Source organism: Cariama cristata, unplaced genomic scaffold (assembly GCF_000690535.1).
Source record: "Cariama cristata isolate BGI_N322 unplaced genomic scaffold, ASM69053v1 scaffold34, whole genome shotgun sequence".
In the NCBI taxonomy this organism is placed as follows: Eukaryota; Metazoa; Chordata; class Aves; order Cariamiformes; family Cariamidae; genus Cariama; species Cariama cristata.
Window position 1 is genome coordinate 26,518 of NW_009610966.1, and position 27,023 is coordinate 53,540.

Here is a 27,023-nt window from a genome sequence, read left to right on the forward strand (position 1 = left end):
AATAACCACACCAGCCTGTAATCTCATTGGATTTCACAAGCTAAACAGGGTTGGACTTTGTCAGCACTTTGAGTTTTAAAAAAAAAAAAAAAAAAGTATGTCGGAAGAAGCATGTGGTACTTGTGTCTGAATTGGTACTGAAATGGTTACCCCAGTATGGCGAGAGAGGAAGTTGCCTTTAACTACTATATTTTGCATGAGTTTCAAAAAAAAAAAAAGTTAAAATATCTAGTGCCCATCCACATATTCCCGCACATTAGCTAAAGATTTGAAGAAGCTTTGCAAGAGAAAAGGATGTTACCTGTGTCCTGGCAAAACTTGAATTTCTGATTGATTGTTTTGTTTATTTCTGCTTAGATTTTTCATTGCCATGTAAATGGGTGTGTTGTTTTTCTTGTTCTATAATAAAACTTCTCGTTTTGTGTGTTTATGCAGTATTAAAGAGCTGGCTGCATTTCATTGATGGGTGAAATGATTGTTGCAGATATGATTTCAGTGTTCTGGCATACTCTGGGTTTAAAAATGCTAGATGCATAAATAACTACAATATTTAAGTTGGGCTTGCTCCATAATCTCTCAGCTGTTGTACTCATCTGTAGGCATCTGGAGTGATGTAGATGCAGTATTGTGGTCCTTTGGAGAGCAAGGGGTGAGGGAAAGAATTTTCCCAATCGTGATTACTTCCTGTTGGTTAAATTTGTCCCACCCAGTCCTCAGTTGTGTGAATGTCACTGCAGTGAGGGGGGACATGGCAAACTCTTATCTCCCTCCTGCTCCTTTGCCCCATGGCTGTGTAAGATGTGGATACAGTAGAAGGGGGATGAAAACCAAGGAAAAGTGAAAAGAAGATCGCACAAGCTGTTACAGGAAGAATTTGAGGTTTAGAAAATAATTTGAGCCCATTATTTCGCTTAGGTGTTTGTTTTCCTGTACTGTAATCGGAATTGTCTGTTCCTAGTTTCAGATGAAGAACACCCCTCAAGACCCAATTCTTTTGTGTGGCCAGGCATATATGCAACAAAAAACTATAGAAGTGGAATAAAGCAGATATATTTCTAATACATAAGGCATGTTCAGGACTACCATAAAGGTTTCAATTTAATAACAAGGTACAAAGAAAATGAAGGCTCAGATTCATGCTGAAATTAGAATTGTAGCACCTCGTGAAAGACAAAGAGGAAACTTATTAAAAAGTTGACCTGCAAGTTTTTATTTGCAGCTGCCCGACCCTCGCCTGGTGGTGTGTTCACACAGTTTGTGATGAACAAAGCCGGAGCTCTACAGCAGAAGATTCCTGGAGTGAGCACACGCCAGCCTCTGTCACGGCCGCAGAAGTTCAGTGTTAAGCCCACGCCGATAATGGTTGTTGCTCCCGTGGCTCCCTCAAGGCCAGCTGCAGCTCAATGCACAGTCTCTCCTGGGGTCACTACAGCCACCACCACTACTCCAGTAACTGTGGAAAGTACCAGTGTGGCAGCATCTACTGTGGCCACTCCCAGCCAAACAAGAGCTAATGAACCTGCCTGCTCTCCTCCTGCAATTACATTCACAGCTGCTCCTGCAACACCTGGAATCAACACCTCTACTACTCCCTCATCCACCACTCCTACTGCCACTGTGAACATCACAAAAGCAACAGGGATTGTTGCACCAGTAGCAGCCACATCAGTCCCTAAAACTGTAGTAACAACACCAACTGTTACTTGTCCTGTTGTCACAACATCCACTTCTACAGTTGTACTAACAACAGCTGCAACAGCTACATCTGTGGTGACCACACCAACTTCCTCTGCTGGTTCTGTTCCGATTATACTGTCAGGAGTTAATACAAGTCCTTCACTGAATCCAAAAAGAGGTAAGGCTTAGGTGCTTTGGGCTATTACTGCAAACACTTCCTTTTTTTTATTCTGTATCCTTCATAGCTGGAATACAGTCCGCAACTGTAGAACCCAATTTAAATATAGGTACACTTACCTCACTCTTCTTTGCAAAATAGGATAAGAAATGTAATCTCTTGGATTGCTTGTTTTATTCCAGCCTAAACCGGTAGAGGATGAAAAAAATGTAGCTATCTGGTCAGTAGCTGCTATGAAATGAGCTGAAAGTCTCACATCACTTCTTGGCCCATAGAAATGTATAGCACAATTATGACTGCTAGAGTATCACAGTTGGCATAGAGTCCAAGAAGTAGGTATGGAGTTACTCTCTTTGTTGTTAACATGGAAATCTTCCGAGTCATGGCTGAGAAATGTCGATGGAACTGCCTGACAAAGACGGTTCTGGCCTGGTTAGTTCTATGTGCATTCTGTGAATAAAAAGAGGAAAAAAATGCTTTCAAACAAATTTCAAGAGATCTAGTTGTTTCCAAAATATTTGTGCTTGTTTTCATTAAGGATAATGCCTGATTTGTAGGCTGTTCTCTTAAGCTGATTTTTTTTATATAACTTTTTTAATGGTTTCAGAAGATGTTACACCACAAGCTATAAATAAGACTTCCCAGAAGATGTCTCCTGGAACAGAGAAACGTGTCGGACCTCGATTGCTGCTGATTCCAGTGCATCAGACGTCTCCTGCTTTGCGACCGCTAAACAACACCCAGCTTGCTCAGAGGCAGAGGATGATCCTTCAACCTCTCAGGAGTCCTGGTGGCGTGAACCTGTTCAGACATCCTAACGGGCAGATAATTCAACTTGTCCCTCTGCATCAGTTCCGAGCTGCAGGTGCCCAGCCCAGTGCGCAGCCAGTAATGTTGCGCAATCCAGGTACAAAGTCTAGTGCTCTTTTGTGACTGATGGAGGTGTTTCCCAGAAATTAATAATGTAATAAATGTTTCCTTTCACCTGCTGGAAGTAATTGAACAGAGTCTAATTCGGTTCTGTGTGAGAAGTTGAAGAACACAGTGTAATTACTCAGATTTAACACAACTTAAATACTATATGTCTAAAAGATAGAAAGTGAGGTTAATAGCTAAGTCACCAAAATTTGCGAGTTCTGTGCAGCAAGTAAGAGGGCCTGCATGTGTGTGGCAGTGGAGCTATGTCTCCATTGAGACATAGTAACTATACTGTCGTAACTTAAAAGAAATTCTGTTGATCTGGCGATTCAAAAATTCTTGTGGGAAATTCCCTTAAAAAGAATGAGCTATTACCTGTGTCTCGTTGGACGTGCTGCTCTGTTTTTATTTAGTTGTCAGGTTTGTTGGTGTTTTTATAGCAGATATTCAGATCAAGTGTTATGCTACAGTACGAAATTGCTGGATTTTTTCCTCCTTAGAGTGTGAGAAGAAAAATAAGTTTTGATTTTCAGCTGTTTCTCTAGTGCATAGTTGAAGACAGGGTTGGAAGAGTTAGAAATTGCATGTACCTGACAGAAAATAGGTAGGATGCTTGTTGAGTGTACTGTTGTACATGTTTGGAAATAAAACATGTTTATAAACAAAATATACTTTAAATGCATGTTTACTTTCCAGTAGGATTTTTCTTCTGTTCTGCCTTTCTAAAGAAGCATCTTGAAGAGAGGGAGGCAGAGCGGTGTTGAAAAAAGAGAGGCGAGAGCAAGCACAGTAGATGACAAATCTGTGGGGAGGAGGGAGAATTATCTTGTGCCTTAGTTGAGGTTTGAGCATGAGGTGTAGTAAAGAATCAGTCAAAAAGTTCATTGAATTCCTTTCTGGTTTGGGGCTTTTGCTGTACAAGAGAAACTAGTTGCCAGTGGTGGTATTTTTCCTCCTTGTTTTACGGAGTTCTGAAATGCCGCAGAAGAGTTCTTTAAGGTGAAAAAGATTGTGGTATAATCATGTAATCTTGTCATAGTTTTTCTCTGTGGAAGTCTTTTTCTGAGGGGAGAAAAAAGGATTTTTAAATTAAATATTCTTTTCTTACTTTTTTATTTTTGAGAAAATCCCGATTTTCCTGTTTTTCAATAAATGGGAAAGTAAAATGTAGAGGATTTTAACTAAACGCAATGTCTTTTTAATCAAAAGCTTAATGCTAGAACTTGCTGTTAAATCTGTTAGTTTTAGGCTAGCCACTTCATGTATTTTATTGGGATGTTCTGTATAAAAATTCAACAATTTATATGTCTTTATGCAGTAGCAAATCTTTCACTGACAACTTGTTGTTAAATACTCGATTACATTGTGATCCTTGAGAATGCCAGCTACTTTTAGTACAGCATCAAATACTAAAGCTAAAAGAAAAAAACTGCTTTGAGGAAGTATTAATTGAAGTTTTGTTTTCCTCACAGGATCTGTTGTAGGAATCCGGTTTCCTACACCTTCTAAGCCTCCTGAGTCACCTGTCTCTCTCACTTCCTCAGTGTCTTCCACTTCTCCTGCCACAAATTCAGCTGTACAAACTGCAGTACCCAGATTATCCCCTAGATCTAACCTAGCCACTCAAGCATCTTCTCTTCTTCCTCCAGTAACAAGTTTTGTGTCACAGCCAGGCACTCTGACCCTGAGAATCTCTCCTCCTGCTGCTAGCAGCATGACAAATCAAACAGCCTCCGAGTCTAAAATAACCTGCAGCTCAGGTGGTCTGCCAGCTACCGCTGCTAATCTCATACCTTTACAGTCCGGTAGTTTTGCTTTACTTCAGCTCCCAGGACAGAAGACTGTGCCAAACTCCATTCTTCACCATTTTGCATCTCTTCAGATGAAGAAGGATTACAGGAAAATATGCAAGAAAGAGGACTTGGGTGCTGCTCAGCAGAAGGAGAATGGGAAGGCTTCACACTCAGATGACACTGAAGTTACAGAGTCTGAGATCACAGTGTCAGATAGGAAACAAGAAAATGAGCTGTCAGTTAACCAGTCAAATAATGTTGAAGAGTCAGCATCTGGCACAATCACACCCAATGGAAATTCCACTGCATTAGACATGGTGGAGAAGGACTCGAAGGTGCTAGAGAGTTCTTGTGATGATAGCTCTTCTCAGCATGATATTTCTGCAGATGTGATATCATCTGACCATTCGTACATCAGTGAGAAACCAAATGATGAGGAAGAAAAAGGGGCTTCTGAGGAGAAAGAGGATTCTGTCAGTTCTGAAACTGTAATGGAGGCTGTTTCAACTAACTCCAAAACTGTTTGTGGGGCATCAGATCAGTCTATAGTTGCTCCTCTGGATAATGCACATCTACAGAGTCTTAAGAACCAAGAGACTGCACAGTTGAAGAACCACGGGAAGGAGCAAAGATGTGCTGAACAGGAAGAGAAGCCAGTAGAAGAGCAGGAAGGAGATGCACAGACACAGATGAAGGAGGACAGCAAGGCGAGTTCTGGGCAGTCACAGAGTCAACAAGAGCTAGATACACAGCTGGAGAAGAAGGAACAGAGAGGGACTGAACTGTCTCAGAACAAACAAGAATACCAGGGTGATGCCGTGCAGCCAGATATGGAAAGGAAGGAGTACAAGGGCTCTCTAGAAGCAGAAAGCCTGAGAGAGAAAAAAGGAAGTAAGTCTGCAATCAGTTCTGCAAAAGAGCGGGATAATGCTTCAGGAGAAGAGCGTACAGGCAATACCAAGGAAGGCAAGGCAGACATAGCTAGGCAGGAAGGTGGTTACAACAAAGAACAAGATGCTTTTGATTCTCAGGAAGAAATGAAAGCAGGTCACGATATTGTAACACATGTCAACAGTTCTTGGAGCAAAATATCTAGCATTGTACCCATTTTAGAAAATAAAAGCGAGGCAGATAACAAAGCTGATACATCTGAGAAAAGTGACTTCCTGGCACCAGAACAGAGGGCACGGGAACCCAGACAAGACAAAAAGGGTTACATGCCCACTATTGATATAACTGCTGATGATATGGAAGAGGAAGAAGAGGAAGATGATGATGAGGATGAAGAGGATGAAAAAACCGATGATTCTGCTGATGAGATGCTGGATGGTGCTTCTGACTTCCCAAGTGAAGAGGAAGTAGATGTTGAAAAAGTGGTAAGCATTTAACTATTTATGAAGAGGGTTTTTTTATTTGTGTGTTTTTTTTTTTTTTTTTAAATTGACCAACTAACATGTCACAACCCATGGATTTGAAAGACGCAGTATGTTTGTGTTCTGGACTTGTGTTTCTTTAGAAAGTCTAGATCGGGATTCGAAGTGGAAATGTCTTATTTCTTAGTTGCATGCTTTTTTTTTTATAGGTAATATTGTAGTGGCCTTTTAGAAATTGTCCATTTTTCAGGTAACAGGAGTTACATTGAGCAACCTATAATAGAACTGTTGCATGTTGTCTTCCTCCGGTGTTTACTCAAGCAACTTGGTTCCTTGTAATACGACTTAGGATCCTGAAATGTAGCAACCAATCTAGTATTTCTGTTATTTAAGCTGTTTCTTTCTACCTAATTTTTGTAGCCCTTAGTTAACATTTATTTCTGGAAGCGATGGTTTGAGTCTCTCCTTAAATTCCTCTTGAAATTTAATAATACATCTAAGTAGTGTGTGAAAGCTGTCATTCCATATGCAGTAGAAAACAAATTGCTCCGAAGTCACAGAATAGAAGTAAAACATTGTGATTAGTATAGTTAAGATATGTCTAGATTTTAATGCTTATAGAATTTCCATCCAATTTCACCCAGAATTAAAAGAAAACAATCCCACGTGTATCTCCTTGATGTACTTTTTCGATATCAGTATGTGACTTGAGAAACAGTGCATTGTTACTTAAAATTCATGAAGTTGTGGTTTTGTGAGCCAGTCAACTGGACATAAGAAATAAGGCAGCCTTTTCTTGGGATGAGATAAAAGTGGACAGAGAAAGGTTGAACTGGAGAAGAACTGATGAACAAACAAATTAAAACCAGGACAGATTATGCTAGTGTCTTCAGGAATTTCAAAGTATATAGTTCTTTTAGCTCTTTTGTGTTCATGTATTTCTCTCACAGTTGAAAACCAAATTAGACTTCTTTTTCTTCTAACCATATCCGGAGTAACTCAATTAAGTCAGCAACTCTGGCTTTTAGAGAATTTATTTAACTTCTAGAAAAATTGACTAATCGGTTCATATTCCAGCTCACTATTCTCAGGCAAGATGATAGCATCTCAGCTGCATCAAAGTGAGGAAACTGAAAGCAGGTGTAATTTTTGGAAGTACTTTCAAGCTGAAAACCAAGCTGTTGCTGTCTTGTCTTGAGTTGGACGGTGACAGTTTGATAACTCTTATCCTTCAATAACTTCAGCAGAGTTATCAAGTTTTGAGAACCATGGTTAATTTGTGCCTGATGCCAGATAAACTTTCCAGACAAGGTAGTCTTAGGAATCCGTTGGTAAGCCAACAATAATGTCTAGGTCACAAAGTAGCCTGTTGTCAGGGCTGATGTTTTAGAGATGTATTTTCTTTTGTCCTGCAAAAGGATGATGAAACGAAAAAATACTGCATAGTAAGTTTCTTCCAAACCAAACATTTCTTATAATGCAGGTTTTGACTAATATGGTTTGGTAAGCCATATAAGGATAGGTCATCACCATAAGCTCACACAGACGTGAGTAAGCTAGCTTTGGTTCTAGAGCAGTAAAGCAGAGCAATGAGATCTCAGAGACTGTTAAAAACCTGTCTGGAATTCGGGTGAGTTCTTGGTTTAGGTTAGTCTATGTTGCCTGCAAGTTAAGTTAGCATGTCAATGCCTGATGGAGAATTCAGTTTTAAATCTAAGTATGTAAGTGCCTGTTATTTTTCACTGGGATGTACTCTTTTATCAGCATAGTACTTACAAGACAGGCTGCACTGGTATTGTTTTTTCAGACTTGATGAAGTCAAACGATGTAAACAGGCTACTAGAAGACGTTTATCTGTTCCATTAAGCTAGTGGAAACATAGATGCAAAGTGTACACACATGTCCACTAATACTTTTGTTTAGTGGAAATATTAATGACAACTCTTTCACTACTAGTTTGGAATATGGACTGGTTTTAGTTGCTCAGGAAATAGCCATTAAAAACCCCAGGAAACTCCAGTGAGATTCAAGATGATTGCCACTTACCTGTAGTAGCTATTACTGTTCCTTTTTAGTACATTTCCCCACACTAGTTCTCATTGCAGTAATGACTTCATTGTTCTTAATTTTGCATATCAATACTCTTGAGATTACCTTCTTACCTTGTGCTGACTGTGTGCTTGACTTAAGAGACTCTTGTAGACTCCTCCTCTACTCAACAGAAAGAGAGCAGCTTCCCAAGATGGTATCTTTGCCCTTTTGCGTTTCCTACCCTGAAATGCATCAAGAGAAGCTTAGGAGGGTTGATCGCTGTGGGTTTGGTGATATGGGTAAAACCTTCTGAGAATATCTATATGAGCAAACTAATCAATATCGGGACCTGTTGTCTGGTCAAATTCAAGTGCAATGGTCTGGGACATGATGTTAAACTCTGGATCTCCAAGGCATGATGACTGCCCACAAAATTCCTGTTGAGAATGACTACTTGGTCTGGGCTAAGTCCCAGACTGTATCTGTGAATTGTTCACAAGTGCTTGTTGCCTTTAAGCCAAAACCGTGCCAGGGGTTGTTCTGGTATTTTAATGCTACAGATAGAGTCCCATGGTCCCATTTAACTTACTAGTCTAAACATAGCTTCTGTGTCTGGCAAGTTATTTTATTTTTAAATGTTGTTAAGTGTTTTTCAATCATTCTTTTTCTGAGCTGAGCATCAAAATGATAAGGAACTATTATGAATTTTTGTAACACTGTAAGCTTAATAAAAAATGCAAGTAACGTATATTGTGAACAGTTTAAGCTGTAGCATATCTCGCCATGTTCTGAGCTTTTGGTACAGACCACGTGTGAAATCTGCAGACATTGTAGCATAGAAGGCGGATCTAGAAGTGGGACATTTGCTTAGGTAATGTGTAATGACATCTGTTGTCATCTGTCTACCCTCCTTCTTTCTCAGCACCATCCCTGAGGACCCTCTGCCATCAGGCAATTGGCTCTTTAGGAAACAGCAATAGGGGTGTAGACTGCCAGGAAGAGATGGATAAAAGAAGAGAGTGCTTAGAAACAGGCGTTGAAATGCAGAGAGGGGAAAGTGCTGACATTTCTGTAGCAACTTTGGAACTTCTGTTGTAGGGCGGGATTACTCCTCTTGTGTCTTCTTTCCTTAAGGTATTTTATTCTTAGAAGCTCAAAGACATTTAGAAGTTTTGTAAGGAACGACTGATGCTAGAAATGTAGGGCTTCCACAAGCATTTTAAAAGTTTTGCACCCTGACAAGAAGTCATGCTAGGCTATGAGTAGTGTTCAACCTATGATGGGTTGGCAATACTTACACAGGAATAGCTGTTCTTATGGCAGAACTTCAGTGGACTTCTGACAACCTTCAAGACTGTGATTTTTTTCCTGTTGTTAGGAAGTCAGAGGTAGAGAGGAAAGATTTACTGTGCAAAAGCATTTTCCCCTTAGTTGTTAGATGTAAGAACAAAAAAAGCAATGTGTTTTGGTTTACATATCTAATCACTTTCAGGATTTGTAAACTTAAAGATGTGAAGTTCTTGATGGACAGTGGAGTGTTTTTACTTCTGTTTTTTTTCCCCATCTTTCATAAAAAAGATACCACGTCTCAGGTTTCGAATACCATTTTTCTAGTAGGATAGCATGTAGAAAGTTCCACCACGAGAACAGCTCTAGCTGGATAATTACTATCAACCCTTTGGTTAGCCCAGTGTAACTTGTCAGCACTCAAAAGCTTTACCATGGTAGCATTTCTACGGTAAACTTAATTTCCTGGGGTTTCCCCCGGCCCAAATTGTAGCATCTTTTGAACTACCCTGCATGTCCCCCTTCTCTGTGGTGTAATGATGTCCAGATGTAGTTTAGATGGAGTAGTCCTGCCCGCTGAAGTAAAACAGTATGCATCTCCTGCATGTAGAATCACAGCAATGATGCTGTATAAAATGGAAAAGCTAGAGAAAATATCAGGAGGCTTCCAGCGTCAAGGAGGCTTTGTGGATGGACCTAGGAGAACAAGCAAGAATGAGAAGTGCTCTATGTATAATGAAATACAACTATGTTGTCATAAAATGTGACCTGTTAGAATTACCTCACCCTGTACCTCTCACAGATGTAACATTTTCAACATAATGGCTTGTGTCTGTTCGGTAGTTCTGTAATTTCAATAGTCTCTTTGTTTGAATAATTTTTGTTCAGCCAGGTTTTTTTCCTCTGGCTTTATGATGCTTTTCCTTCTCTCATCAGGCCCTGGGGAGGATTTAAAAAAAGGCTGCAGAAGCAGCTATGCTACATGTTTACATTGCCTGTTGTAGCTCAACAGACGGTCTGTGTCTGGGGACATGGTGCAATTTTGATATCTTGTGACTTCTTTTATTTTGCTTTCCTTTCCCTCCACTTTTACCAGTTAGTAGACTTTTAATTTTCACGTTCAAGCTTATGTTCTCCTCAGATGAGGAATTCTTGGAATTTCAGCACTCCAAGTCCTCTAGTATATCCTCTAGTTCACTCTGTGAACCCTGGCATAGCAATTAAGGACTTCTAGAGAATTTGGAAGTCTTCAGTTGTGTTTTCTATTTTCCTGCCTTTCTGTGACCTTGCGCAAATGGGTGAATCTCTGCTTTTCAATGGGGGAGCTACAGAAGCATTCAGAAAGTTGCTTCTGTTCACTAAAACGGGATCTTGACAACGTCTGTAACAAGTAAAGCAAGTGTGAGGAGTTGCTAAAAAATTGCTGTCTCTTTGCAGAGGTGATATTCTTCAAGTGAGATTTTTGTATAGTAGAACTTAAGATTTCTTAAGTGTCTGTAAGCATATAGAGCTACTTGACAGACATGAAACAAAGCTGCATGCTGTTCACAGGCAGTGTTTGAAAGCTGCTGAAATACCTGTGCTGAAATGCAATGTAGTCTTAACTCAGTCCCAATTTCAGTAGCCCCTGCAATGTGTTCTGGTTCTAGACTGCAAGCAGTATCTGGTTGGACCTCACCAAGATTCCAGGGGACGTGGTGTCTCCGGACTTTGGTTTTCCTGCCGTCTTGGGGAGCAGTGGTGACATGTAGCTCCTGGCCAGCTCGTCAAGTTCCAAGTGATGCACTGCTTAGTAAAGACAGTTCATTTTCTCTGTGCTCTGCCTGGTCCCAGTGCTAACGAGTCTGGCTTTGTGGGACAGTATTTACAAGATGAAGCAAACAAGGATTTTACAGGCTTTCATGCACGGCAACAGTACTTCCATAAGTTCCTGCCAGTGCCAGTACCAGTACCATACTTGGAAAGTCAGATGAGCATTTGTTTTACCTCCGTGCTGCTCTTTATACTCATAACGAGAACTGTCATGGCATAATACAAATTCATAGCTGCTGTGAAGGAAAGCTGCAAGAAACCCCAGAAGTTAGTAGTAGTAGTAGAATAACTTATTTATCTCCTTTCCAAATACTGAACTTACCAGAGATCAGAGCTGCTTTTCTGGGCAGAGAAGAATGGTGTCTTTTAAAGTCAGCACCTGTTAAAAACATCTGAAAGAATGAGTGAGATTGTTCTCCAAGGCTAGTAATGTCTCATCTAAGTTCACTCTCCTTGCTCCTCTCTTTCTTTGTTAGGGGACGTGACTTTTTACAAGCATAGAGATAGTAGGTAACATAGCAGTGTGCATAGCAACTTCTAGAAGTAAGGATGCTTTTCTGTTCAGATGTAGCAGCTATAGCTGATAACCTGAGCATCAGTTTTCTTTGTTTCAGCAGTAATATCTCGATACTTCATAGTACAGGAAGAGTGTCAGCTTCTCTGCAAGTGAGTAGTGTAGAAGTTTATACCTGTTTCTACACAGAATCTGTACTACCAGTACTTTGTAGGATCCTTCATGACGTGAACAGAAGGTGATGGAAGACTTGGGAATATTTGAGAGTGGTTTTACAGGGGGAGGATGCTGCGTATTTTCATTCTTAAAAGATTGGAAGGTTCTACAGGCAGTATTGCATATGTGTGTGTGTATGTATGTAAACACTAAAATACATGTACTATGTACACACACACTTTTTTTTATATATATATATATGCCCTTTTTCATATATATATGTGCGTACGCTCACTATATACTTTACTAAAGACTATATTGCTACACAATATACATTGCTGTACTTTACAAAGGTTGTATCCCCAGTGTGGCCTTTAGTGTAAAGCAGGGCAAACTTGCTTAATTTTTCAGTTTGCTGTAACCTTGATCACACAGCCGTAGGAGATGATGTATTACACAAGGTTCAAAAAATACTGATAATTTTATGTGGCAGCATGATTCACAGTGGTGGTCACTCTGTGGTGTCAGTAATTAAGGTGGCAATTTTTGTGTTCTTTCATTTTTTAAAATTTTTTTTTTTTTTTTGTATAGCCCTGCTGCGAGTTGTGGGTTTTGGGGTTGTGTTTTTCTTCTTGCTTTGGTTTAGAAAAGATTGTGTTTAGTCAGTATGAAGAAGCCAAATACTGTATCAGACATATTGGAGATCTTGCTGCTCTGTCAAAAAGGAAATGAACAGCTAAGATTTACTGTCTGATTATAAATTGATATGCTTTAAACTAACATAGCTGCAGATTTCAGAGGTGTAAATTTCATGACTGATGATTGGAAATGTGTGTCCTTAACCACTTGTTAGTTATGCTTGTATGGCAATTTAGGCTGCTCATGTTTGTTTTTCTTGTAGTGCTGTATGTAGCCTAATCTGTGGTCAGCTGAGTAAGTGCAACACTTTCTCTGTTCTAATCAGAGTTTCTTAAAACAGCAGTGTGGGTTGCAGATAACTTTAAAGAATTGGTACCATGAAAAGCATTTATTAGAGGCCACTTACTGATCCAGTATTGCACACTGCTTTTTTCTTTTTTTCCCCTGTTCTGCACTTAGTATTTTTTTGTGATTTAACTGTTTGCATCAATTTCAGGTAAGTATTCAGTTCAGAGAAGGAGATTGCAGCTCCTCAAAAAGAAAGAAGGACGGAAAGACAGAAGAGTAGGAAGACAAGATTGGGTTAGTTCAGGAAACTGGGTGAAATAGGGTACAGAATGGAAGTAAAATTACATTTCCTTACTTAAGGAGGAGAAAGAGTTCTGCATTCTGTAAGCAGACCAAAGATTATAATATAAAAAAACTTGAGTAAAAACTGTAATAGAAAAATTGGTTGAATAAGGCTTGTTTTGTTGGGAGCAGGGGGGGGAGATCATCTAGAACTACAAATGGCCACAAGATTGATATTTAACTCTTGTAGTTGCCACAGCACTGCAGTTGTTCTCTATCTCTGCCTTCACAGATGGTAGCAATTTTCCTTGGTCAGGCAAGCATGGAGAAAAAGTACTCTTCAGAATATCATAAATATTTAAAATAATTATTGGGCAGCATTTTGTAAAGAGCCAAAATCATACTCTTCATCATGGAAGCAGTTTATTGTATGACCCAAAGAAGCCTGGTTGTATGATGTTCTGACTGTTGCTATTTTAGGTATGAGAGACCATTACCAAGGTGATAACTATCTCAACTCAAAAAATTGTTAATGAGCAAGAGTCTACAGTAGTAGGTTGTAAAGGCAGTTTAATCTCATTTGAAAACGGAGGCAGGAAAGCTCTGCCCTGTGAAAGCTTTTTATCTCACCCATAGTAAAAGTATAAGTGAGAGAGATGGGTTTTGGCCTTACCAAAATTCATTTTGCAGAGTTGCTAGTGGGAGGAATTCCTAGAGGTGACAGTTAAAATAACCACCTGCTTAGTACTGTTTATGGGCCAGTGTAGCTGGAGATGTTGGTTCTTTAATGGTTCTTATTGTTATAATGTAATCTCTTTTGAGACTGAAGTGAAACTGTTTTGGCCTGAGCGCTATTGCTAAGTAGATACTCATTTTAAAAAACAAAACAAAAACTGTTCCAGGATGCGTGTGAATACAGTGAGGATGACGAGCAGGTGGACATTGAGACCGTGGAGGAGCTTTCAGAGAAGATTAACATTGCCCGTCTGAAGGCCACAGCTGCTAATACCCAACCTTCCAAACAGAAGTAAGCATCCTTGGAGAGCGCTACAGTTTTGTATTTTATTGATGAGCTGGTGTTGAATGAACCCATTAAACAACAGGTTTAATGTGATGGTAAGATGAAGCAAGGCTTGTGTCAGGTCTTCCTGAGCACTGGTGCTTCCCAGTGTCTATGAGGACAGGGCTGTCAGAACTAAGAGTAGATTTGAGGTGTTTTAGCCTTTCCCTCTCCCCCTCCGCTTCCCTATAATTAATTGCTCATGGGGATGTGTATCTTGTAATGTAAAATTATTATGAGTGAATTGCCTCCCTTCCTGCAAACTGAATATGAGCAGGGTCATCTTTGTTTTAAATGTGATTTTGCAAACTTTGTTTATTCTTGCTGATGGACTCGTTATTTTTAGGCAGGAGCAGTCATTGGCTTAATCCCTGATCCCATAAATGAAAGCCTTCTCTTTGGGACCATTGCCCCAGCGAAGAAACTATTTTCTTATTTATGTATAGTCTGCCATGGTTAGATAGCTTGGCTGCTTTTTATGTTCTGTTTTTCATTTGCTTGTTTTTGTTATTGTTGCTGCCCTTGCATTTATAACAACCAAATGCAAAGTAAAAACATGGCTTACTTGAGGTATGCAAAACTGGTCATGGCTATTTCTCAGTTGCACCAAAAAAAAGAATGGGGAACACTGCATCCTTAGTTATTTTTATTTGAAGATTTTTTTTTTTTTGGTAGAAGCTTTGAAAAATCTGTTTGGTGATATTATATACCTCCCAAATAGTTCCTTTTTTTTTCCTTCAAAGATACAGCTCAATTTTTATCCTTAGATGGTGACGTTGCTATAAATTGTGAAGATCTTTCAGTGAGAGAAAAACAGATGTCATGTTTTGTAAAAAAACCAATTATTTCAAACATGTATTGTTCTTTGTTTTCTTGAAGCTCCTGAGATATGAGGAAGTTGTTATATATGGATAGTAATAAATGTGAGGATTTTGGTTGGTGGTTCTTGGTGGGGGAGGGATTGCTCTGTCATCTGTATTTAATCTGTGTTTTTTAAAAAAGAACCAAAACGTAATTAAAAAAAACCAAAACAACAACTTTCTGCAGCCAACAGTCACAGGCCAAGTTTATTCTCTTTGGCATACAGTGAAATAGTTTCTTTTGCACTATGGGTTAATTTTACAGCTTTCAGAACAGTTCAGTTTTTTTCAAGATGATGGCGTTGGAGATAGAGCTCACTTTCTTGAGAAAGCTTAACAGTATCCTGGTTTCATACAAGGAAGAGTTAATTTCAAGGGATGAAAATGAGCAATTGTAGGCTGTTGGAATGTCATTAATGAGGGTAGAGTGCATGAGATGAGTAGTGTTGGGAAAAACTTTTTACCTTTCTTCCAGATACCATGCTCGTAATTCTTCGGATGAAAAATTATCAGAAAAACCTACGAAGGTATATGTTTGCTCTCCTCTTTCCTTTTGGTATCACACCTCCATTTTTAAGATAAATTTTCATCTCAAGCGCAACTCTTAACGCGATTTATCTACCTTCCATGTATTTATGATTAAATGCAAGACACTAAGTGTGTGTATGGGGGGAAGGGGCTCAGTCCAAATCTCATTAAAGAAAAAGGACTGCTGCTGGCATCAGTGGGTTTCAGATTCAGCGCTATGTATGGGAGGAATATCTGCCTTTTATTTATTAGTACATTTCCTTAGGTTTTGTGTGCATGGCATAAATATTTTTTACAGCACACATAAAATGACAAATAACCGAGAAATATTTTCATGTGCCAAATAAGACAGTATGTAGGATTATATAGGCACAGCACTAGGTGAAGGATTTCTGAAAACAATAGTTTAAATAATACGTATTTAGGCAAGTTAAATATAGTGCAGAATCCTTTCAGACCAAAATTAACGGCAATCCTTCTGAAGCTTATGCTGTATTTTAGGGTGGCTTGGAAGCCAGTTTCACTAACTGTCCATGATAACTGTCTGTGATGTACTTGATATCAGATCTAGAGCTACCTGCTGGGGTGGGCTGGGGCTTTGAGGTGGGGTGTGAGCCTGGTGTATGTCTTACACATTAGAGCAGAGTGATATGTATGCTTTTGCCTGAGATAGAGATGGGTTCCAGGATGCTCTGCCTGCCTCGCCTTCTCCATGCATTTTTCTTTCTGCCCTTGAAGTTACGGCATAAGGCCATTACTTGAAGCTGAGCTAATGCCCAACATGAACAGATGCAGTTGCAGCCTTAACTGTGCTTGGTCTGCCTGTGAGGGCAAAATGGATGTGGAGAGCCAGGTTTCAGGAGAACAGCCTTGAGATGCCTCCTAAGGCCAGCAGGCTCAGAAATAATATCACTGGACCTGAGGAGTCTTTCCACTGATTCACTGGGGTTTGGAGCAGACCTAAAATGATGTAAAAAAACCTGTTAATACTACTTTTAAAGTATTACTTCATCACGAAATAAATAGCATAATTGTACAAAACCTGTAAGAGTAATGATGAAATAATAAACCCTCAAATCTGTAGAGATGAGTAATTGTGCTTATTGTCTGTCTGCCATTTTGGAAACATAAATTCAAAATCAGAGCCTGTCTTTGACACTTTCTGCTTCTTGGTAGATGTCTGGGGTGATAAGTTTCAATGCCGTCTTTCACATTCTTACTTATAATGTCTCTTGACCCCAACTCGTATGTACCCATGAAACAAAATTGAAATCAAACTAGTTTAACTCCAGGGAAAAATTGAAGCGTCCTATATTTGATGTGATTGTTTCATTCATTAATAGACTTTTTTGACAAGCAAACAACAAAAAAAATTTGGCTCAAACATGCATGATTTTGCTGTAATCCTGTGGTTTACCTAAGTAGCCTTGTATTGCAAAAAATAAAAGCTTATGAATGGAAGGGACTGCTCATGATATTTTCCTTTAGGGTTGATGTGATTATGTTGGTCATTTCTTGTTGGTCAGCATTTCATGCTTATTGCGTGTGCTTCTGACACTGAACTTTCATGAAGACATAATAACAGAATAGCATGACATGAAATCTTCAGGTGTCTGTAGAAACCTTGTAAACCAGGCATGCCTTTGAACATTACCTTCTTTTATTTAAACTAGTCAATACGGTTACTTCTCCAGCAGAAACATCAATTCTGGAACAGAAAGCTGAAGTCTGAGGCAGAAGCATTTGCTCATTACCGCCAGACACACACAGCAAATGAGCGCCGGCGACGTAATGAAATGAGAGATCTCTTTGAAAAGCTGAAGAAAACTCTCGGGTTGCACAGCCTTCCCAAGGTCTCCAAATGCTACATTCTCAAGCAAGTAAGTATTCTGAAGCTTAAGTGAGGAGGAGAATCATTTAATCTGGACAGTGTAATTAATCTAGTGTGAACTCTTTGAGTGAGTCCCAGTGATACTGTGAATAGAGAATTTCTATCACCTTTACAGGACTCTCTAGAATAAAACAATATCTGAAAGAATCTATATTCCTAAAAGCTTAATCTCGATGACACAGATGCATGTTTTCAGATTAGCCCTCTCCTTGTTGTATTCTTTGTGAATTTAACTAACCATGGAAGATTATATCTGAATTCCTTAGTGGTTTACTGTGTACATCAGGCAATTTTGAAATTGTTGAAGACTTACTTTTTTTTAATGCAGGAGAAGATAACATTTCATTAAGTATTATAGTGACATTAAAAACTTAATTGTAAAAATGTAAATGACAGGAAACAAAACATAAGTTGTAGATATATTACTATGCTTATCAGCTGTACCTTGAAATTGTGGGATAAAAGTGTTTTTTTTTCCTTTAAAATAGCTGAACTTTGGAGGAAGGGCAAACAAGGTGTTTATCACTTTTCAGCTTGCACTTAGGGAAAGCTGGCATTACATGGTACTTCACATGCTTTCTCTCAGTCCTAGTTTCTCAATATGATGAAAATGTCTAAATAAATTTTGTAAAGGTTTCTGGGAAGGAAAATTATTTTATTACTTTGTGTATTGTTAGTTTATAAATCAGTTCCCTGACCCTTTTCTAGGCCTATGAAGAAATCCAGGGATTGACTGATCAGGCAGATAAACTTATTGGACAGAAGACATTACTGACACGCAAACAAGATGTTTTGATTCGAAAAGTGTCTACGCTTTCAGGTGAGACTCTTTTTTGGATACAGACTAGCTGGAATAATGAAAGGAAAGGCTTTTAAGAGTGGGAGTGAGTGGTGTAATCCTCTGTGGATCAGGCGCGTCATTAGTTCACATAAAATTTCGACTCTTAAAGCCAAACAAGGAGCTGCTAAGCTCTGACTCAATGATACACTCATCATGCTGGTAAGAATTGCTTTTGTTTGCCTTTATGCCTAAAGGAAGTGTAGAATGATGTCTGTGCTGCAAGCCACAGGCTTGGGTTCCTGTGCATTGGGTATGCTTTAGTGGGGGCGGGGGGGTGTGTGTGGAAAGTTGCTTCATTCTGTCACTGGTCACTTCCTGAAACGGCTTTTCTGCTCCATGCTTTGCAAGTGTACACATCTGTCTTTGATCAGCACCAAAACTTCCGACTCCTTTGGTCAACTCTGCAAATAACTACCTTTGTACTGCTTTTCTGAGAGCTGGTGCTGGTAGTGTCTAGAAGGCTGCAGCTCTGCCCATAGAACAAAATTGCAGTATATTCTGAGCTGCTACTCATCTAGGCATTTCAAAGGAAAGACATGTTTTATTTATTGTGTCTTTCTGTCTTATTTGGAGGTGTAGGAAAGCTGTGACACATGTTCGGCCAGTGCCAAAATGGGTGTGAACAAACAAAACATTAAATTATTCTTGTAATCTTCTTACTGTCTGGGAATATGAACAAGAGACTACCTGTAAAGTGGAAATGAAAGATACTTAAATCTTGTGGTTTTATGTGAATCGGTTCATGTGTATTTGAGGTACTTGGTGTAAAAAAAAAAAAAAAAAAAAATTAAAAAGTGTTTTAGTGAACCCTCATCTTAATCGAGAAATTTGTGATAAGCCTTTTGGGTAGGGAATGAAAGCAAATAACTTCACCAAGTAGTTTTCTGATCTTTTGCATTCTTAGTGAAGTAGCTCAGAATTTACGAGGAAAAAATCCTCTCTCAGGAGAGTTATTAAATATAGACTTAATTAAAGATAGACCATTAAATATAGACTTAATTAAAGATAGACCACAATGTTAGAACATAAATACTAAGCAGGAAACAAGCCAGTATAGTTAATTTCAACTTTGATCATATTGAATTGTATGCATCTACAGAAAACAAGTTGTTAATGAAATCTTTGTGTTTGTTCAAGGTTACAATTTTCATGTCAATCATAAACTGTATGTGAGTTTACCTCTAAATGTTGTTTTAGTAGCAGGGTCCATGAGTCCCAAGAAATTTCATACCAGGTAAAGGTAACATTTTGTCTGGTAATCATAGATTTATCATTAGGAGAGATGCGAGGGTTTTTTCACAGCTGTGGATATTTTCAAATGGTACTGGTTCAGCAAGGGCAAGTGCTTGTCCAAGCTGATTTCTGCTCATCGAAATTGCAGATAAATTCTAAAATGTATGGATACTTCTGAAGGGGGAAAAAAAAAATCTTGGAATAAATAGGTAATTACTTCCCTCTGTTATTAAGTATGCTATTTAGTTGGTGGGGATGGTGGTTATCTATTGTATAGTAGTTGAATGGTGTCAGCTTAATAGATTTTTAGTTTTGTCTTCAGCTCTTCAGTTTTGGAAAGAGAGTTTGAAGATAGGTTGACTCTGATCATTTTTCTGTAGGGAAGACAGAAGAGGTTGTCTTGAAGAAGCTAGAATATATTTATGCCAAACAAAAGGCAGTTGAAGCACAAAAAAAGAAACAACAAGCTGAGCCAGAGGAACCTGTTGTAACCTCAACTGCTAGCACACAGCAAGAAGGACCTTCTGCTCCCGCCAGAGAGGTGGTGGCCCCGGTGGCTATGACAAATAGAAGAGGCAAGCCATTGATACTCGCCAGAAAAGGAGTCCGTGCCACAGGTGGGCTAAAAGCAATGCACATTTCGCATAAAGGGAAGACAGACATTGAAGCAGCACCCTGTGGGAGGGCAAAAGGCTAGCCTGCTTGTGCAGGTAACTTCATTCTTGAAGCAGAATTGAGCATAGGAGCAGGAAGTGTCCATCCAGTAGGTGTGGAAACTAGTTGTTTTCCATAAGGATGAGACCAGCAGTACTGAGGCCTTCAGATGAATGTAACTTTAGAGTTTCAGAATGATGGGAAGTAAATTCCTAGAAGTTGTCCTTTGGTCTCATGGAGTTCCGCTGCAATCCTGTAGTAATTTCTGAGAGTCAAAAGTGATTCTTTTTCTTCTGACTCAAAACCTGAAGCTAAACCCTCTGAGTACTGGAGTTGTTAGAATAGATTCAGTTTTTAAAACATCCCTCCTCAAACAAGCTAGCTCTCAAGGTGGTAGAAGATTTGCTCTTAAATTAAATTACAGTATTGTCAGACACTTGAGAATTTTTTAGGAGCTGAGAACTTGTGGAAAAGTATTTGGCATTTATGGAGACTTCTGTATCATAAACGTAGGAAGGAACAAAAGAATGGCAGAAATCCAAACTTTCACAGTAGTACCACTGTAATACTCCTCAAGGATCTGGTGATGTTTCTTCTTTTGGTAATAATAAATAGACCTTACTTGAAGTGGTCTTGGGCTTTTGTAAACAACTGATCGTTGCCTTATTTTTGTTCGGTCCTGGGGAAGTTTGGCATCAGCATTTGGATGTGGTGAGAGAATTTCCTTTCTTTGGACTGAACAAGACCCCTTTGTAATTTGAGCAAGACTGCTCTGATACTTGGTCAGGGTGCCACTCTGGAGTGTTACGATTGTTACACTACTCTAGCTGCGTAGGTGAGGTTCCTGGAGCCTGCATAGCTTCTGTAGCAGCGTTCTAATCTAGGGCTTGTAAACCTTCTAGCGGGAGTTCCTTCCACAACTGTACTTAACACCGGATTGCAGGATATCATTTGCCATCAAGGGTGCTATGCCAGAATAAATTACTGATTTACGTATCTCTTTTTTAGAGGACACCTCATCCTCTCTTACACTAACTGCGGCAAGCCTAGTGATGACCCCACAGGGGCAGGTGCTTACTCTGAAGAGCCCGCTGGTACCCGGGCAGGTAGCAGCTGTTCCTTCCACGCTATTGCAAGCTGAATTAAAGTCTCAAACTGTCAGTACTACCATGACAGCACAGCCAGGTATGATCATGTGAGAACATGTTAATGAAAATCAGTATAATGCTATTCGTAGATGTGCATAGCAGTTTACAAAGTAACATGTTATTTAATTTTTTGCTTTAATTTTGGTGGTTTTTTTACCACTTGACGGGCTGAGGTAGAACCTGACTCTGGTAATAAGAGAGGTTTGATGTAATTAACTCAAACTATCAGTTTATCAGTAGGTAAGTAAAATGGGTTAAATTTTTGCTTTTCCCAAATTAGTGAAACGTAGGGAAGATTTCTTAATTGCCTAACAAATCTATATTTTTTTTACCACTTTCAGATGGTATTGCAGTGTAAAGTCTTGCCTAGAAGTGCAAGGCTTTTATTTTCCAGCCTTAACTGAGTATCTGAAAGGCTCTTGTTTCCATCTCACCCCCCCGCCTCCCCTTTTCTTGGATAAGGTATTGCTTCTGTGATGATTCAGCTGCCAGGTTCAACAGTTCCTGTCCAAGTAAAAGGAATCCTTACTAACTCTACCATTCCCATTACACTGTCAACTGTTGCTGGAAACCCAGTGCCGTCAACAGTTGTATCGGCTACAGAGCCCCATTCAGGTAGGCTCTTTGTTTTTTATGGATCTTTCTGCTTGCATGCAGGGAACATGATCCTTGCAAAAATGAAGGTAAATTGTTTTCTCACTAGGAAGTAATGATAGGTATTATTGTCTGGATATTCAAAGAAAATCGCTGTTAAATGTTCCGAATGGTTTAGAGGGGCCTCTAGGGGATTACAGATGAGAGCTTTTTAACTTTCCTTCACCTCACTGAGCCTCCTTGCCCCCAGCAAAATCAGAGTAAGTGGGGACTGGAATGCGTTTGTGGTGTAATGCATCCTACTGGGGAAGCTGCGGTGCAGAGTGATGGTGGATGGGGCTGTTGAAAATGCTTGCCTGTTAGATCCAGGCTCTTAGGCTGACACAACCCCTTGCCGCACCGTGCCAGCTCTGCTGCCCTTTGGAGAGGTGTTTTTCAAGACATGAGTACCGTACAGCGGGTCTAGGCGTGAGGTGGTTCCTGCCAGTAGTGTGCTGCTTGCCATCTGTTGTGTTAAAAGCAAGCCACTCACTTTCTGCTTCATTGCAGTCAGCTGGTCATAATGAAAAAGGAAAGTTCACTTCAGATCTGGGGCTGGGAAAAATCTGAGTGCTATAAATAGGAAACTGCTTGGAGGCAATAAGTAAGTAATGGCGTAGTCCCTGAAACGCCCCTCTGGTATTGTGCACAAAACCAGTATTGCAAAATGTGAGCGTAAATTTAAGCATGAAAAAACAGTAAGGGAGACAATTGTCGTTTTATTTTCCTTGTGCATCACCGTCAGAATTGCGAGCATTACAGTTACTTACATTTGTGCCAGCCTGCTGAAGGAAGGGACTGAGCAAGTGGTTCTGGGATAACAGATGTGGAGCTTGCTCTTGTCCTATGAGTTGAAAGTTAAGCTATTAGTGTTTTAAGGTGTCACTTGACCAAAACTTTGTAAGCAGTTTAAATTGTGAATAGCAGCTTACTTGAGCAAGACCTGAAAGTGAGCAAATTGTATTTAATTAGGAATTATCTTGCAGTTAGCATGGATCCTGATGGATGCTGCTTTGTTTGGTCTTGCAGAAAGCGAAGATTCATTCATGATGCCAAAGATTGTTAATGTAACATCACTGGCTGCTGAGGGAAGCACAAGTCTAAACCTGAACAGAAACAAAAATTCTAATACAACAACAGCTGCAGGTACTCCGGCTTCTGAGAAATCCTTGGTTGTAGCACCCCTAGAAAGTAGGAAGAGTGACAGCATCCCTTCAGAAGAAAAAGCCAAACCATGTCCTGGAGACAGTGGTGGAGATGGAAGAAACGCCACAGGTCCCACAAAAGTTTTCTTTGAAAATAAAGATGGCTTTCCACAGCTCCGGAATGTATCCTCTACAAAGGAACCTCCAGAGTCCTTTAGCAAAAAGCTCTGCATCGGTGAGTTTGCAGGAAGCCAAGCCAGGAGGAAAGACGGTGATCCTGGAGGGGAAAGATTAAAACCTAAAGAGTTGCCATTCCGCAAGCTGCAGATCAAAGATTCCAGGATAGAAATGGAATTGAGGAAAGTCGCATCTGCAATGGAGGAAGCGGAACTGGATGCAAGTGAGTTACTGAGCAGCACCGAGGAGAGCGATGACACTGATGAAACCCTCACTTCACTGCTCAATGAGATTGCCTTCCTCAATCAGCAGTTGAATGATGATGCTTCAGCTATGTCAGAACTGCCCAGCAGCCTAAACTCAGATTTCTCTCAAAATGCAGAAGCTCATCGGGGAACAGCCAGCAATCTCACCACTGCAGATGGGTCTTCCTTCCAGTTTGGACATTTGGGAGGCAGTTTTAAGGACCTTTCTGAAGTTCCAGAGGGTGGTGGCTCTATAAGCCCTCTCCTGCTGCACCTGGAAGATGACGACCTTACTGACGGGGACAAGAACTCGGGGGAGCCTTCGTCTGAAGCAGATGTTTTAAAGATAGTAATAGGTGCTGAAATGAAGGATCCACTTCCCAATCTGTCCGTAACCAGTGGTGGGAATGGCAAAACCGTGACAACCGTGGCAGAGACTACTAATGTGAGTCCACCAGTTTTGCAGATGAAAACTAATCCAGAAGCTAGTAATGCTGACACTTTGTGGAGGCCCATGCCCAAGCTGGCACCGCTTGGCTTAAAAGCGGCAAGTCTGCCAGTGGACTCAGAAGGGCAGAGTAATAAAGTGATGCCTTTATTGGCACCTGTAGTTGCAAAACTGGCACCCAGTGGGGTAAAAACTTCGTTACCTGCAACTGTTCCAGAAGGGCAGGATAACAAAGTGATGCCCACGTTAGCGCCTGTGGTTACGAAATTGAATACTACTGGGACCTTGCCTTCAAATTCAGCAGGCAAATAAATGCATCTATTTTTTATCAGAGACTGGAATGGAGATCTGGAGCAGTGTGAATCGGTGTCGGAGTTCAGCAGCCTCCCTTGTCTGCAATGCTCATTTTCTGTGTGACATCAGCACTCTTCATCTGAGGGCAGGCCCCAGACTGAGAAATAAGTGCTATGAAACTTTAAGCATGTTGACCTGTTTTTACCTCACTGGCGTATTCTGGGTGTTCTCCTTCCCCTTCACAAAACAAAGGTGATCTGTAACCATTGCTGGGCACATGATATCCTTCCAAAATTGGGTCCTTCACAGAACTCGTCTGTCAAAGAAACCTAGGCTATTGAAAGAGATTTCTTCTCCCTGCCTGCCCCCCACTCCCACCCCCCAGTAGGGCGGCAGCTGTCTTGTTGGGGAAAAAAATCTGGATTACTTGTTTTTGTACCAGGCAAATTATCTATGCAGAAATGGGATTGTTCACATTTGCTGGTTTTAATGTTTGCAGAATATGATGAATGTGCAGAAATGAGATCGCGGTTACTCTCAAGCTTATTACCTACAGCAGTGGAGGGGAAATCTGAGACTGCGGAGAGCTGAAGTGAAAAGTTTTTGTTCTTTGGTGCTAGATAGTTCTCTGGCAGAAACTCTTTTTAGGAGTTTATGCACAGATTATTTTAATAAACATCTATAACTCACTACATGGGGAAGAAAATACTATTTCCCAGTGTAATTAGAAGTAGGACAGTATGTTAATTTTAATAAAACTACTTAAAAAAAAAAAAAACAAACCTCACTTTCACCTCCTGCCCCTATACAAATGCTCTTTCCTTTGATACTTAAGGCATCTGGAAGGAAAAATTAGAGAGTAGAAAGAAATTTGGGCATCCTGTTGCTACATCTTTAAATATGTTGCTGAAGTAGCTTGAGTGTTTTTCCAGTTCTTGTTTTCTTTCCTCCTGTCATTCTTCAAGATGTATTTGTTGGCTAGGAATGTTAATAGGAAGTTTTACTTCATAAAAATACAGAACGCTTTCAGGACTGTTGTAGCCTAGCGTAAATGAGTGAAGTGTATATGTGAATGTATATATGAAAATATGTGTATATCTTTCCAAACCTTCCATTTCTTTATAAATTCAGGAAAGGTACTCAGAGGTTTCTCACTGCATTTGCACAAGCTGTGTATAGCAAAAAAAAGTCAACAAAAATGCTCATTACCAGGGAAATAGGGCAGTATTGAATCACAAGATGTATTTTTTATTCTTCTCTGCCACTGCTTACTCAATAACCTGTAGATACTCTTCACTGTTCAGCTGTTGGATGTGAAGGGCCTACAGACTGTAAAGATAGTTATATTTTTGTACACAATTTTTGTTTTCATAGTTTTCTTGACAAATGAAATTTTCAGCCTAGGAGAGATTTGTTAATGAGTGTATACATCTTTTCCTATCAAGTTTGTAAATGTTAGGTATGGTGCGCTTGAGGGGCTTCTTAACTGTTCTGAAAAGGTAAAAAAATGTTGCCATGAAAATTATGCAGAATTTGGTGGTACGTTTTGCTTTATGTTGAGGAATGTAATCCCCTGTATTACTGTTCCAGCGACAGCAGCTGGGATTTTTCTCGCTCTCTGCCCCCCCCAAATTCCCCGTCTTTGGCAATGCAGGCATTTCACCTTTCCGGCACTGCGGTTGCGCAGGTGTTGAGAGTGATGTTCTTCCACAGTTGGGGAGCAGTGTTTGTACGCAGTGCAACCATACGCCCTGTGCGGTAAGCTGCATCTTCTGAATCTGTGACTAGGTTAGATCTGCCAGGGGATACACGTACCTTGGGTGTTTCCTTATCTTTTTTATGGTTTTATATTATGCTGCAGAGGAGAGAAGCCCTTCAGGCTCGGTATGCGTAAAGTTACTCCAGAGTCTGCATAAAAACGGTTCTTCACCCGGCCATACTAAACGGTGTGTGTTAAAGCAGTTGCATATAACTCTTCATTGCGTTTTGCATATTTACTATTTTAATATTTGATACAAGTCCTGTGTCAGAGATTTGGAAAAGAGAGTATAGGTCAGCATGAGAGTCAGGTAGGGTCTTACAGTTGTCACTGAATGCCTTAGAAAAGGGAATTTACAATATGATTATGTATTTAGACATATGTTGCTTATCATTAAAGAATTTTAATGTTATTTTAAACCAGTGGAAATCTGGAGTAACTACATTAGTTTAGTAGCACTACATCAGACTTAAATTTATTTACCTGTGAATCTGGTTCCGAGCATTTCTAATAGGCTGAAGTTGCTTCTTTTTTTACCTATGGCAGTTTGTTTTGCCAATAGATTTCATTCCTCCTATGCATGAAACAACAACCAGAACTGTGCTGCAATTCCTTTCAAATTCTTAATCACTGACCTTTCTCTCTGCACCCCATCCTTTTATGGTTCAAAATAGCTAATTTTAATTACAGAATTGTTTGCTAATCGTATCTGAATACCCTTTAAAAGTACGTGTGCTTTGCAGACTTCTGTGGGACAGAGAAAGCTGTAACATGAAAACCAGTCAAGTATTATCTAAAATAAATGCTGTACTTTCGAGGATGTTTTGTCCATTATCAAGGTAATGGAAAATGCCTGGATGTATTTACTGTTTGGCACTGGGCAGTAAGGAATTTTACTGCAATAAAAATGTACTGTGTAAAGATGACAGCAAAATTTTTTGGTTCCTGAACACGATTACTAAATTAACTAAGAACAGACCCCAAATTTGGCTGCAGAAAGTGGTAGTTGGTGCAGTTCCAGGAAGGATCTGTGATGGGTTCTACCAGGCAACAAAGCGTGTTCGAAATGCTCTTCATTTTTGCTCTCCTTGTTCTGCCGTCTCATGTCTGCAGCTTAATATTTTGCTAGGAATTTAAATGCTGAATCTCTATTATTCTC

At 39.8% G+C, this 27,023-nt stretch overlaps 1 protein-coding gene across 1 annotated transcript in view; it reads left to right on the plus strand.

Moving 5' to 3' along the window:
• MGA (MGA, MAX dimerization protein) overlaps window positions 1–24,123 on the plus strand; it is a 47,867-nt gene extending 23,744 nt beyond the window's left edge. The window contains exons 14-24 of the mRNA XM_009698049.1: window positions 1,220–1,855; window positions 2,463–2,762; window positions 4,246–5,942; window positions 13,851–13,975; window positions 15,344–15,395; window positions 17,091–17,276; window positions 17,996–18,107; window positions 19,742–19,978; window positions 21,024–21,200; window positions 21,626–21,778; window positions 22,826–24,123. Of these exons, the coding sequence (XP_009696351.1) occupies window positions 1,220–1,855; window positions 2,463–2,762; window positions 4,246–5,942; window positions 13,851–13,975; window positions 15,344–15,395; window positions 17,091–17,276; window positions 17,996–18,107; window positions 19,742–19,978; window positions 21,024–21,200; window positions 21,626–21,778; window positions 22,826–24,123 (4,973 nt within the window). The remainder of the gene's footprint in view (window positions 1–1,219; window positions 1,856–2,462; window positions 2,763–4,245; window positions 5,943–13,850; window positions 13,976–15,343; window positions 15,396–17,090; window positions 17,277–17,995; window positions 18,108–19,741; window positions 19,979–21,023; window positions 21,201–21,625; window positions 21,779–22,825) is intronic.
• The last annotated feature ends 2,900 nt before the right edge of the window (window positions 24,124–27,023 follow it).